The sequence below is a fragment of the Strix uralensis genome, chromosome 2 (assembly GCF_047716275.1).
Source record: "Strix uralensis isolate ZFMK-TIS-50842 chromosome 2, bStrUra1, whole genome shotgun sequence".
Classification (NCBI taxonomy): domain Eukaryota; kingdom Metazoa; phylum Chordata; class Aves; order Strigiformes; family Strigidae; genus Strix; species Strix uralensis.
Genome location: NC_133973.1, coordinates 5291377 through 5305563, shown reverse-complemented (window position 1 = coordinate 5305563; position 14187 = coordinate 5291377). Strand labels below are relative to the sequence as shown.

At 44.5% G+C, this 14187-nt stretch overlaps 1 protein-coding gene across 2 annotated transcripts in view; it reads right to left on the bottom strand.

The window, feature by feature from the left end:
- Positions 1-1739: 1739 nt before the first annotated feature.
- The window catches only part of CFAP91 (cilia and flagella associated protein 91), a 31553-nt gene continuing 19105 nt past the window's right edge, over positions 1740-14187 (bottom strand). For both annotated transcript variants that reach the window (XM_074853284.1, XM_074853289.1), the window contains exons 12-18: positions 13424-13495; positions 11746-11892; positions 8445-8666; positions 7023-7171; positions 5752-5843; positions 2261-2580; positions 1740-2180 (exon numbers count right to left, since the gene is read on the bottom strand). In XM_074853284.1, the coding sequence (XP_074709385.1) occupies positions 2279-2580; positions 5752-5843; positions 7023-7171; positions 8445-8666; positions 11746-11892; positions 13424-13495 (984 nt within the window). In that variant the 3' untranslated portion in view covers positions 1740-2180; positions 2261-2278. The remainder of the gene's footprint in view (positions 2181-2260; positions 2581-5751; positions 5844-7022; positions 7172-8444; positions 8667-11745; positions 11893-13423; positions 13496-14187) is intronic.

Sequence of the window (14187 nt, the reverse complement as noted above, 5' to 3'; positions counted from 1 at the left end):
GAAAAAAAACGCCGCACGTGACAAACCGAAAGCAGTTTCTAGAGCAGAGTTTCCTGCAGGAATCCTGCTGTGGCCTTCAGTTTACGTGCTCGGCAGTGTCACGTGGAAAAGATGGCTTTACCCTGACGGTGTCCCTTAAATCATAAAGAAGCCAAGACATTTATAGCTCAGCCTGCGCATAGCATCTGGAGTCCCCTGCCCCCTCGTTGTCGTGCCGAGGGCTGTGTCCCTGCAGAAGAGCAGAGCGCTGCAACCTGTGTCCATTCCCACACCTGTTGGAATACTTATCTCTTTAAAAACCACGTCGAATTGTACAACGAGCCACAGGGAGAACGTTTATTTCGACACACCATCTCAGAAATACAGTAAATGCCTCAGTGGATCGGTCTTCCTGTTCTACTGTTCTGCTGTATCAGGTTTTCCATGTCTCTCTTATTACATTGGATCTTGTGATTCATGTTATCCCCCCTCTTTCAGCCGGGCTAAATTTGTCCAAGGTGGCCTGAGGCGAAAGGGCTGATCCCTGCACAGCTTCTCCTCCCACACTGTGGAGAGTGTTTCTTTCCATGTTTTTGCACTTGCTGCCTTCCCTTTTACTGACCAGCTACGTACGCTACAAGAATTTCCCCAAATCCCCAGACCCTCCTGGGATCATCCTCACAGAGTCCTGACCAAAACTCATCACTCGCCTCTGACTCCTGCCAGATTTTGCAGTCCTTAGAGGCTGCCTGACCTCTCCGGTCACCAGGCGCTCCTGGTTCAGCGACCTGGAGACCAGCAGTGGCTTCTTGGTGCAGCTCAGTTTCCTCTCTCCAGTTCTTATTTACAGCTCAGTGGAATACAGGGGTATGCAGACTTTTTTCCTCCTCTCATGCTCTCAACTCCCCGCCACTCCCCCTCCCCTCCCAGCCCAATCCACTAAACAGAAATCTGACGCAAAATTTTTCCAGGAATGCACTAATGAGCCTGAATTTTTGACCAGCTGCTGGTTTGTGTTTTGAAGGAGCAGGATTAGTTCGCTGGAGCACACCTGAGGCGTTACAGACCCAGCACAAAGAACGGGCTGTCATCAGTGACAGAGAAATGACGGACCCGCACAGAGATCAGCCCATTATCACGTTAGGGCTGAGAGCCAATACTCCGATTTGTTGCAGAAGTTGCAGCCATCAGTGAGTAAGCATTTTGGGTGCGGTGTTGTGGCTGTGCCTGCTCCTCCAAAAGCTGCCGCGTTTGATGTTGGTATCGGTGTAAACGTGCCTTTCGGATGCTCAACCCACAGACCTCGGGAATTTTGACAGGTGGGTGCCTGACAGCTCTCTGATCAGAGGCACTGCGCCTGTCTGCAGCCTGCTGACTCCTGACATCCTGAGCTGGAGCACCCCCGTGCTTGCAAACAAGGCAAAGCCAGCATCCTTTCTGCCTAGTCCCCTGGAGCTGGAGAGTGACTAACTCTGTTCTAAGAAAAATAAGATTCTTTCCAGAATCGTTCTCCTTTGGGATGGTGAAAAGCAAGAAGAGGTCAGCTCAAAGAGTAACATTTCTGGAAAAAGCTGTAAGCACTGGCTAATGGGTTCTTCGCATGAGCTCCATCAGCCCCCTCCGTGACATTCTGCTATCACCTTGCTTAGTGATTAGTGCCAGACACTGCCTGGTTGGCAGGAACCACTCTGCCGAGGTCAAGGGCGCCTTTTCTTTATGCAAGGACTAATTATGTGAAAAGATGATGCAAGATCTGACCGTTTTCGTTCAACGCTTTATTAATAGCAGTGCTAATGCAGGAAGCCACTCTGCTTTACTCCACTGAGGAAATCAGTGGGACATGCTTGAGAAAAGATTCTGTGTATGGTCCCAACTCAAAATTTCCCATTGCTGGAATATTTTTTCATTTAATGTTATTAATGTAAGGAAATACCATCAAAAGTCCAGGTGCAGATCTTTATTGGTCTGTGTCAGGAAAACAAACAAGGAATGCTAACACTCCTTTCTCACTCAAGCTTCTCTTAACAGTTAGAAGAGGAAAATTAGCTAATGAGGTTCAAAGCTAGTTGGGGAGGAGGTGGAAGGTGCTGGACTGGGGCCACCACACCAGAATGTATACAGAGTGGTTCCAGGACAACATTGCTGGCAGGCAGCAGGAGGGAGAGCCCCAGGAAGAGAGAGGATTTTCCATTCTGAGTGCCCTGAAAGAAGTAAAACTAATGTGCTTCCCTCTCCTTCACCATGCTCCGAGTTCAAATCACAGAGGGGAAGGGGAACTCACCTGTCTCATCTTCTGTCCCTAGGAGGCTGTGGGAGCCTTGTCTGATCCATCAGAAGGGTTCACTGCCCTCTCTCCTGGGCTTTCTTCGCACAGAAGTTCAGCTGGTTTGCGCGCAACTGGGGCAGAGCAATTGCTGTCAGCTGCTCTTGGCCCAGCAGCTGTCCCGCTCCGAGCAGCACTAGCTGTCCCAGCGGGAGGATCCCCCTTTGTCTCGCTGGCAGATGTCTCCCGCTGCAGTGCCAGATCAGCCACTACCCTCTCTGTGCCCCTGTGGATGATCTGATGAGCAGCATAGATGTGTTTTCTTTGGGACTGCCTCACTGCGCGTAAAAAAGAGGTAAGACTTTTACTTGGAAACATACAGCAAAGCGTTCTCCGTAGGGGAGAAGGGAGGGATAGCTTTTAGCCTTCCTGCAGCTGTGGAAAAGCCTATCTCAAGGAAAAAAAAAATCACGCCCTTCTAACTTTGGCTGAAAGCGTTCTACTGCCACCTAATAGCAGCAACCAACTTTGCATTTCACTTTGAAGACTAGCCCCCACAGTGGGAAGCACAGCCAAAGTGTTTTCCTTTCCAGCTTAGGGCATAACTGCCCAGGATAGGTTATCAGGCTTTAAAATAACTTCTCCTTCAGTGTCTGTTAATTGCAGCAGGCCTCTGGAAGACTGGAGCTGAAATCTGCCCTCTCCTGTGTTATGATTTTGCCTGCACTGAGAAACTCTTGCGGAGTTCAAAGTAAGGGAGACAGTATAGACACAGTAAATCACGTACCTTATCGTCTCCCTTCCGCTACTGCAGGATTGTTCTTTACTGTGTTTTACAGTTTTCATCCAATCTCACTTGTACATCTTTCCAGCACACCTCTTGGGAAATAATTACCCAAGCCAAAGCATTCACCCTACAATCCTCTTGCTGCTCTTCACTATTCTTTGTTCTCTCGTTCTCTCTCTAGACTTAAGATGCTGGTAAACAATGGTGGGGATTGAAATACTGCGTGCTTGTAAGGAGGGTGTGGGGAATGTTGCAGGAACGAGCTGTGGCTCTCATTGTGTCACTTCCCTGCAAAAGTTCAGGACTTCCTTGTTGCTTTGAGCTGTTGCTGTTGTAAGGCTGAGCTGTACTTTCACTGTGAATCTGACCCACTGGGGTCTTGCATGCTGTCACACAGTTCTGCGTCCTGTCCCCAACTCGGTCGCTCAACGTTCATAACCCGTCCTGCTTATGTTTAATCCATCTCCCAGGTCCATTTTGTCGGCAGTGAATGCAACTGGATCTCTCTTGCATTTGAAAAGCTGACCTTCACCAGCCAGCTCTCAATTCCCAGGAGAGCTTTCTCTACCCAAGGCACTTTGGCTTCAATCGTGTGGGCATGAACTGCATCAGCTGTGCTGGGAGTACTCTCCCGGTATTGCTGCAGTCCCTTCCTCCATCCACAGGGAATTCCATCTTAAAAAAGCAGGCTCAAATTGTTGAGTGATTGTCCTTTTAAAAGCAGGTTTTTTCATATCAGCACATTGACTTCTACTTCCAGTGAGGGAGGGTTCAGAAGAGGGGTTTCAGGATGAGCCAGTATTGATTAATCACTGCTTTTACACATAGGAATGTGACAAAAAGAGGAGAAAAAAAATAAGAAGGGAAGACTAGGTAATGGCAAAATAGAGGTGTTTAAGGGGAAGCTAAAGTGTAGGCAAAGACTAAACCAGGCCCTCAAATCTTTGTTCTACAAATGGCTTTGCTCCTCTGGCAGGCCAGAAAACTGTGCTCTCAGATCACTCCCTGCTAGTTTCAAGGCAGGTGTATGCTCAAGCATGTGCCAGGTTGCTAAAACACAGCTTCATAATGAATCATCTGGCTCACTATAGGGTAAGCTTTAAAAGCTGCCACGGGAACGCAACACACTGATGTGCTCATAAGAGCTACTGCGATTCTTTGATAATATTTCCCTTGGATTTACATGGAATAGTTACTGATTCTGCTTCCCTGAAGGTATCACTGTGCAGGAGGTTTATGGCAGGATGTGTTCTACATCTGGTAGAATTCAGCTCTCTCTTAAGTGTATGGAGTCCCCTCCACCCCATGCAGCAATAACAGAACAGAGTATGAGCCAGGTCTCTTCCTGACATTTGATGTCTGCTGTCACAAGAATATCGTGGCAAATTTCACTTGCTCGCGTTCGAAGGAGCTCTTGTCCTTTATCACCTATTGCTCTAGCCCTTCCAGCAGCATCCATTTTAATTTTTGTCTGGGTCTAGCTTTGCTTTCCAGGCAAACCCACTGTAGCTATCACAGATTTTGAAGATTTTTTTTTTCCTCTGTTGCTTGGGAGTGCTTCTGAGGTGCTTTGTTCGTTAGCTGCTGTTGCATTTATTGTGCTGTTGTTATATTTTCTTCCTTGATGGTACTGTTATATCTTCAGAATCCTAGGCCATCTCCAGGTCTTCTCTTTCTGTTCTCCTTTCTGAGACAGGCTAACCTGTGTGTGTTAGTGCCTGAGCTGCAGGCTTCATTGACTAAAATTACATCACCTGCTTTGGTAGGCTTGCAGAAACAGGGCTAAGGAGAAGGGAGCTGATTTCAGCTTACGCAGAATTGCCAGCTGCTGAACAGATACTGTTGTTGTGACAAATACACAAACTAGGAGGAAGAAAGTTTGGACAATTCAGACACCACAAAATCTGTTTGCAGGGTTTGTGTTTTCATTCACAAGCAACAAAAAAAGCAATGAAGTAAGTGCCTTTGTTCTCAAGTCAGAGAAGTACACTGCGGCAGGGACCACTTCAGACTCTATTGTGATACAATTGCTTTTCTGTGGGTGACTGGTTTAGTCACGGTCTTCTGAGTGTGCTGGTCAGTGGAAACATCCCAGTTAAGAACAGCCATTTAGTCATGATACTTAACGTAACAGACAGGTTTTCAGGGCCTTCCTGTCTGGATTTTGACAGATACTATTCCATTTTGGCTAAACAGAAGCATCCTTTACAACTGCAAGATTATCTACTTAAAACATGATGCCACTACAGCCAACCCTAAAACCTTATCTTTGCTTCTAGCTCTCAACCAATTGGGGGGAGGGGGAAAGCACAGAAAAGCATATAATCTTCCCTCCACATACGGCATATATTTAAATAATCTGCCTGTTAAAGACCTCTACATTTTTTAGAAATTGCCATATAATAGACAATTCACAGCCATGCTACTTAAAGACTGTTCCCAATTTGTTTTTGAAGGTGCTATTGGCTGCTTCTTTTCATGTAGTTCTATTGTTGCAGACACACCAAATGTACATCAAGTCTGAATTCAGGTCACCGTTTTAAAAGACTAAATCTCATGAGAAATTGGTGAAAAAGGGTCAGAGGGCTTCACTTGCTACCTGCAGAGGGCAAAAGAAGAATCTCAGAGAACTGAGACAACTCTTGCTACTGCATCTTTCAGTCAGTTAGGGTAAGGAGGGTGAAGCAGTTCACGAAGAGAATAAAGTCACTGGACTCCTTACCTTTTTCTCTGACAGACATTTTCTCAGCTTCCGGAATCAGGAAATCATAAACTAGCTCTGCTACAATCTCTTCTGACTGTAGGCGAGTTTGACTACAGAACAGATGCAGAGTGGTATAAGTATATTAATTTTCTTTCCAGATCACCTCTGCAAACATGACTCCCTTGTAAATATCCTCACTATTGGGGATAGCAGGTCTCTCTTTGTCCTACAAATAGGTGACAGTGTGACTATTCCCCTTGCACTGCACTGCCAATGTGTTCAATACTGCATTGGAAAGCAGTATTTCCAGGGAGAAGATCACCCTAGACTCCTTAGCCTCAAAGGTATTTAGGAGCCCAGTTCTCGCTGATGACAAACTGAGTTAGACACGCAGATACCTCTGAGGATTTGCGTCTTTGTCAATTTAGTCTTTGGCCCATTTCTGAGTTTGCTAAATTCTTCCCTTTTGTGACTCTGCATTTGGCTGGTCCCCGTGCTCTTTGCCATGCCAGTGTTTGGTGGGTTCCCAATTGGCCCAGGGGCTGCATGCATTATCTACGCTTCATTCTCCCCAAGGATTTCAACATTCTGGTTGTATTCATCTAGTTACAAAATACACAGCTGCTGTACCATAGGAGAGTCACTGTGTCATTGGGATTTTTATGGCTTAATTCCAGAAAAAGAGCATAGAAACTGAACTGGAGGTTTGGCAGGTCCTAAAAAGTATTCACTGCTGATGCCCCAGCCAAACACAAGACTGTGGTGTTCTCAACAACTTACTCTACTCAAAGTGCCTTGTCAGGCAGCCATCAATATGACTGACCCCCATGGAAATTGGCAGTTTCTTAAAGAACAGCCACCCCAGAATGAAAGGCTGCTGTATAGCTGTATCTTTTAGCATCTCTTTCAAACGGATTTTCTGTAGTAGTGTAAATAAATGAAAAGACCAGTATGAATGGGTATTGCTTTAGGCAGTTCCCAGATTCACTTAAAGCTCAGTCACAGCATCGCATTGGCATGGAGAAGTCTAAAAAGGGTGATTCACAGATCCCACGAGTGATTTGCAAAGGGAATCTGGCACATGCTGTATAGAAATAAGGCTCTGATGGATTTATATGTGTGTAGTAACAGTGTGGTTCCCATACAGCAGTCACACTAACGAAGCGATCACGAACAGTACTGCTCTGCCCTTCCTATGTCTTAGATTATACACGTAACCACAGATGCAGATAGTCAGGCAGGTCCTAAACTGCTGTAAACAGCCTCTAATGTGCCGTTTAATAACGTACCGACTTTCCATTTCGTAAGCGATGTCATTGATTTCTACAGCCATTCTCTGAACCTCTTCCCTGGCTTGCTCTTCAGCTGTGTTCTCCATGCTGCTCAGGATAATGTCTTCCAAGTAGGAGTCAATAGTGCTCTGGTGCACTTTCACCACCTGGAACAAAACACCAAGATATTGTTCCTCTGCCTATTGCTGTGCCAGGAGCATGGTGGAAGCAGAGCTCCAAAGAAGCAAAACCAACAGATTTTCACCAGACTCTTAATTTCAGGCAGGCCAGCCTGAGATTTGATTTCAGAGGCGCTCTCTGGGAAGAATAACTTGTGTAAAAATTTATTTTCTAATCATTCTTTCTGAGAACTAATTGAACAGAAACCAGTGCAGGAAAGAACCAGTGGTGGAAGAAAAACTTATTTGCAGATCCAGTTCTGTTGCAGCAGGTTAGTTCTGTGAACGCAGTGGCAGTTGCTTTGTCAGTTCTCATGGTCCCCTGAGTGACAACTGCAAATAATAAACATCAATATTGACTTCAGTAGATTAACCAGCTTTCATTCAAGCAAATCCTGAAGGAAAAGGTTCCAAGAAGCCAGTCAAACTAATATGAATAAAACCAAGATAAAATTATTGGTTTCCCTATAATGGTTGTAGAGCAGAGATTCTAGAAATGGGTGTTTTCCTTCTGCTAGTCTGAAGGGCATAAGCTTATGGCACTTTGACCCTCCTTGCTTCCCACTCAGAGATGCAGAAAAGAGGAGAAGCTAAAATCAAAACAAAAATAAACATGATGCCAGACTCTTGGTATTAACCTCCTCCCACAAAGTTTGAAAATTATTGGTTTAGTCAATTAGGCTCCCACTCATTCCTTTCAACTGGGAGAAATATGCTTCATGCAGTCAGGAGCTAGGGAATAGGACTATAGAATAGTTATGGACTTCTGTAGTTCAGGACTTTTGTTCCTGGATTTCAAGGTTATGTTATCTGTTATCATTACTTCAAAATCATTTTTGTACCTCTCATTATCTGCAGTCCACTTTTGGGGGCAAAATCATTCCAAAACCTTGCTTAAAGGCATCCTTCCTGGGAGAGTACCTAATAGTTCTGGGAGACAAAGTGCTGCCAAAATATTATTCCTAAAGATGACCTAGGTACATCCATTCTCCATAGGTGTTTGTTGTGGAAATTTAGAAACCTACATTCATTCATGATATGCCTGACAGGACTGTCTGTAGGGGTATTCAGATCATCCTTAATTTAACGGGCATGACTCCTTTAGGAAGGAATCACCCTCTCTTCGCTAAGCCTTCCCCCTCAATTTTAAAACTTGCCATCACCGAAATCAGAGCTGAAGCACCTCCCTTCCATCTGGACTTTCCCACAAGGAGGTGGTTCCTACAAACCGTCCACAGGCCCACCAGTCTCCCTCTCTTGCCTGTCTGAAAATCTCATCTTCTTCCCGCCGCCGCCTCTCTTCCACCTGACGACGTCCGCTCTCCTCCGCTTCCCGCATCCGCCTCTGCCTCTCAGCCAGCATGACAAAAGCGTGGATCTTCCTTTCTTCTTGCAGCCTCACCAACTCTTTGGACAGGAAATCAAATGTGTTTGCCAGTACCCTTCCTTCTTCCCGGGCCAAGTGGTTTTCCACTGATGACAACTTTTAAAAAAAATGCAAAAAATTGTGTTACAAACCCCAGGAATGTTTTTCAAAGTCCCAGGACTACCACAGGCATGTGAAACAGCTCTGTAGCATCCACTCAGACCATCCATGGGCCAACCCTATAGGAGTTTTGCATTCTTCTTGTTTTACATGTGCTGGCCCGGATTCTGCATAATGTAATGTTCCTGTGTATAGGCTGTGATGGCATAAAGAGGCTCAAAGATGCCAAAACTAGTCAGGGTGGGAATAGTCCCAATACTGTCACACTAGGACAAGCAGCCCCTATGTTTGAGTGGGTGGGAGGAGATAAAGCACTAGACACTGTGTTCCAGGTATTATGAACCGCTTTTGTCGCTGTGACTATCTTCAGAATAGTTGCTGAGGCCATCTGCTTGTTACTGGGGAACTCTCCGCTGCCCAGACCATGAAAGGGGAGGTATAAAAGTGACTTCAGCTGCACACCCTCCATCTTTCTATGCTAAGCTTAGCTAGACCAGAACAGAAAAACAACATCAAAAGTTGCAAATGAAGCTTCTTTCTAGCATTTGGAAATTAAACCCTCAATCTTTACAAGCAGGAAGCTTGAGTAAAGATTTAGGAAACCGCAACTGTGAGTACATCCACATTTCTATCCTCTTCTAAAGATACAAAATGTTTGTTACAGTTCCAAGCCACCTCAGTGAAATGGAATGTCTTTCTTTGGTTGGACATTCTTGATGTGACCAAAGTGATTCAACTTGCTGAGATAATGCAGCAACCATGAGTCCCTACAGTTTTAGGTAATGAGTTACTACCTAAACTTGTACAAGTTACTAACTGCTAACAAATTCAAATCGACAGGAATTCTACTGAGTTTCTAGAAGTGCAGACAAGACCTCAAAATTCCAGGTAATGGAAAATCAGAAAGTCTGTGACAGAGCTGAGACTAGATTCCAGGTGTTCAGCATTCCTGTGCCATTCACTTCTCATTCCAAGCACACGTGGGATTGCACTTCGGAAAGGGACAAGATCTATGGTAAGTTCATCATCTCCAGTATGTACTATGAAGCCCCAGTCCTTGGCAGGAGGGGATGTCTGGAACTGGCTGGGATTTGGTGTTTCTGTTGGAATAAACAGGCAATAACAGAGTAGACCTGAATGTAAAACTCAAACTGGAGCTGAAATATCCCAGACAAGTAGTAGTATATCAGCTTTCTTAGACTGCTGTGCCATTTGCTCATGCAGTGTTTCAAAGAAAGTGGGATTGTCAGTGTGGCACACATCTAGAAGTGACAGTGCTTAGCCCATGCATGTTTACAATGGAGCATGGCAATGCAGTAACCCCACAGCAGGGGATAACATTCAACTACAGTGGTGCTTCCTCTTTAGTGCTCCAGGTGCTGTCTCTAAAATTGATGTGAAATGGAGGAAAATAACCCAGGAACACTCTTGTCTTAGACTTTTGTTAGATATGAGGTTGGAAATTTTCAACCCCTCATCTTTGACCATTTTATCTGGAGTTTCTGTCCTCTTTCTGCACGAAGCATTTCTTGAAAATTGCTACCTCTTATACTGGAAAGGTCAAAAACCTGAAAAAAACTGTAACCACCAAAAACTATAGAATTGTGAAGTCATCAGTGACTTTCTAAAATAGCCACACACATGGAAAACTCCTGCACGTGCATTCCAGAGAGTTTTAAAAGTTCAAAATACTTGAAGACCTGAGCCTTGGACTGTGTGCCCTCAGAGACACAGTAAAAAAAATGCAAGAGTAGAGGAGGTAGATACCAGCAGAGGGGGATAGTGGCTCTCCCAAAAGGAAATTGTGAGATCAGAGGTCAGCATCTTTACCATTTGCTCTCTCTCCTTCTCTACGAATTCCATTATGGTGTCTGAGCTGCTCTCTCCTTCACTCTCACCTGGGCTTCCAGAGGAGAAGGAGCATTTCAAGTTCCTAATGCCTAAGGCTTTTATTTTTCTCTTAATTCCCCAGTAGAAAAATTCCATATTCCTGCATTCCACACCTGGGCTCCCTGTGTATGAGGGAGCATCTGGAAATGATAAATAGTAAAACAGTCACTCAGTTCAATTTTTACTGAGAGCTGAGGGTAAATTTTGTTGCTGCCCACCCAGCAGGAAGCAGTGGTCTGGTTTCATCTCCACCAGGCCAGCTGGCCAGTGGATGCTGTTATCATAATCTGGAACCTGCAGAATTGTCTCACAGCTGGTCACTGAAAAAACAGGAGAGTAGCAAAAACTACAGGAAAACCTGCAGGAATGTGGGAGATACTGTATAGCTGAGATGCAGTGAAGTCTGGATAAAATTTTTTTATAATCCATTTCAGACCAGCATCTACCATTTGATTCACTTTGCTCTGGAAGGTTGTGGCCCTGCAAGGAAATAGGATGGGAATTTGCATCCCCAGCTCTCACTACATCCTTGGCAGAGGATGGGGCCCAAAACTGCTCTGCTCTCTGGAACAGTGGCAAGTACTACGATGTGACACCATTGCTAAGGTCCTGGGAGTCTCGAGCCCAGCAAGGCTTACAAAGTAAGTCCGCTTTGGCTTCTTTTGTGATGTTTTATGCCTGAGGAGGAGCCTGAGAGGGTGCCAAGCTAGAAAAGGAACGGGGAAATGACAGAGCAGTAACACACATTCAATAAAACATCTGACAGATGCGAGTGACAATCACGTATTGTAATGCCAGGTCACAGCACCAGTCAAGTGGATTGAAATGTGGGAAAACTGAGGTTCATCTGACAGTGCAGTTTGTTCAAAGCCCTGTAAATATAAATAAGCACTCTGTCTGCAAACAAAGCAAGTGCAGCCTGGGTAGCAGCTGTGGTCAGGGCGCCTCAGTCTGCTTCTGACATTCCCCAGAGCCCTCACAGCAGTGAGAGTGCAATTTTAGCCCCTCAAGCATTCAATGCTTGGCCTGTGCTAGGAGACCGTTTTTGTTACTTGGGGTGCCTTCTGTGCTGTGGATAACAGAAAACATAAAGAAATTAAATACGAGTGCGTTGGTGGCACTGCAAGCACAGAGTGCCCGATAAGGACAGTGTTGTGAATCAGCATTCCCATCAATACAGGCAAACCTTGTGCATTTGCAAGTCATGCTGTTGCTGTAGAGCCTGTGTCATTTGCTCCTTTGCCTTCAAAAGCAGCTGCCCATCCTCCTGGAGTGCGTGAGTGGTGCGCAGCTCCTGGATCAGTTCCAGCCGCTTCTCCTTCCCTTCAAACATCTTTAAAATAAAGTTAAACAACCAAGCATATTAAATGGAGAATATAGATCAACATGTTTTGCCAGCAGAGCACAGCCTTTTTCCCCAAGTTGCAAGGTCAGCTGTTTCCAAGACCTAGTTCTCTGTAAGGAATTTGTGCCCGCATTTAGGCAAACACTACAGCTGTCAGGTAAATCTTGTCTAAACCCTCCTGCATAGAAGATGAAAGTTGAGACTTCTGCTGTGGAGTATAGACAATCCCTTGCTACTTTATTATATTTTTTTTTTTTTCATTCTGCTTGGCTTTGCCCAGAACTCAAACCACTGGAATGCAGAACAGCAGCACCAATGTCAAGTGAAAAGGGCAGTAGCCTTCTGCATATCCTGTTATATCAGCCTCAATGTCAAAGCTTCCCAGTGTGAGCATTGCTCCTTTTCCTCAGTCCAGGGTTATATGTCTCCTGTTTCAACATCTACAGTTCTCTGACCTTCATTTTGAGGGAGTCCAGCAACAGCTCAAAGCAATAAATTAATAGGGAAGTTGTTGAAACTGCTGCTGTCCCTGTTATGGGGTTATGTGGCCCAGCCCTTTCTTGACTCTGTCTTATTTTCATTCCCCTTCTCTTCCAGCAGGACTTCCAACAGCAACAAAAGATCACATCATTCTCCAACTGAGTCATGTATTTCTGATCCAGTAGCAGCTGGAAGGAGATTCCTAAAATGATGGGACATTTCAGGATGTGAAAGTCAACAGTCTTGCAATAGCATCAAACATCTTTCTCACAGATCACCACAGAATGGGAGAAGAATTGGGAAGTCTATATTCCCCCTCAAGCCACTTCCACAGTATTGCATTGATTGCCAAAGCTCGGGTCATATCCCCACGTGGGAACACTTCACAAACGTTAAATAAATAGTGCAAGAGAGAATATCAATTATATTCTCAGCCAGCATGAAAACAAACCTTCTGGACTGGTCTGATCAAAAGTGATAGACTTGCTCAATATAAAGCCCATGAGGCATGGCTACTCAATTTTTACCTAGACCTGCTTCTGCTCCACTGAAAGCAGAATGATGGGTCCTGCACTTGCTGGAAATCATGGTGGTATGCTTCAGTTGCTCCTCATCTAAGGTTCAGCTCACCATCACAGGAAACTGGAAAGATGATATGAAATACAAGCTGCCCTGCTGGGATGTGGGAGGTTTCTTGTGCCTGGGATCTTGGCATAATCAAGGCAAAATGTACTCATGGTCCAGATCTAGACTAGAATTTGCCATTTGAGTAATTCCGCTATGAAGCATCTAATTAAACAGCTGAGTGTAGGGAATGGCAGGAACAGGGAGACACTCACAGACATGTGTGGGAACCTAGAATTTCCTGTAAGAAATCTGGGCTGGAGAGCAAAGCCTTGAAGGACTCCAGATAACATACAAGAGGATATGCTGCAGAAGCCTCATTACCCTTGATTACTGCTGTGGAAGAAAGATTGCAAACACACTTTCAATCATTCCCACCATCATTCTGAAGAGAGACGTAAATGAAGAGACACACCATGTTCTGAATAGCCCTGCCTCGGAGTAACTTCTGCAGACAGATCACTGCCAGTTCTCTTTCCTCTTCCTCCTGCCGAAACACAAGAAATATCCACACAATAATTAATTATTTCTTTGGAGGCTGAGATTTCTATAGATTATCCACCCAATTATCAAAAAGTCTAACTCATATCCAGCTTTTTCTCAGTTATTTCTGAATACCCTTCTTCTAATTTCTAGGGAAAGGTGAGTCATAATAATACGTACTTCCATGTTTTACATGGGGAGATGGGGGAGAAAGGCTGTATAATTAGATTCTATTTGAGATTTTAGAGGGTCTTTAGAGATGAGTACCTAATGATAAGGAGATGTTGATGGAGAAAATTACTGTATGCACTAGAAGTACTATTTGTAGCTTGACTGAATCTGAGTTTGCAAAATGAGCATCAGCTACATTAATTTAACAGGTCAAGGCACTAAGGGGATGGAATTATTATTGAAGGAGGTGCAAGAGAGCTGTTAACCAGAAATAAAGGGATTAAATTAAAAGGGAACACATACAATTTTTCTTTTGATATTTATCCCAGTGGTGACCTTTATCAGAGTAACTCAGTGAATTTAAGACTCAGAAGGTGATAGTTTGGAAGTAAAATTAATTACATTACATTGTGATTTGTCTCTTTGAGAACTTTACTGGCCTAGCATTGTGTGACTGATACCAATCTGGAAGAATGATGGAGCATAGTGGGAAAAGGGAACATGACCATAGGAGGGGAAAAAACA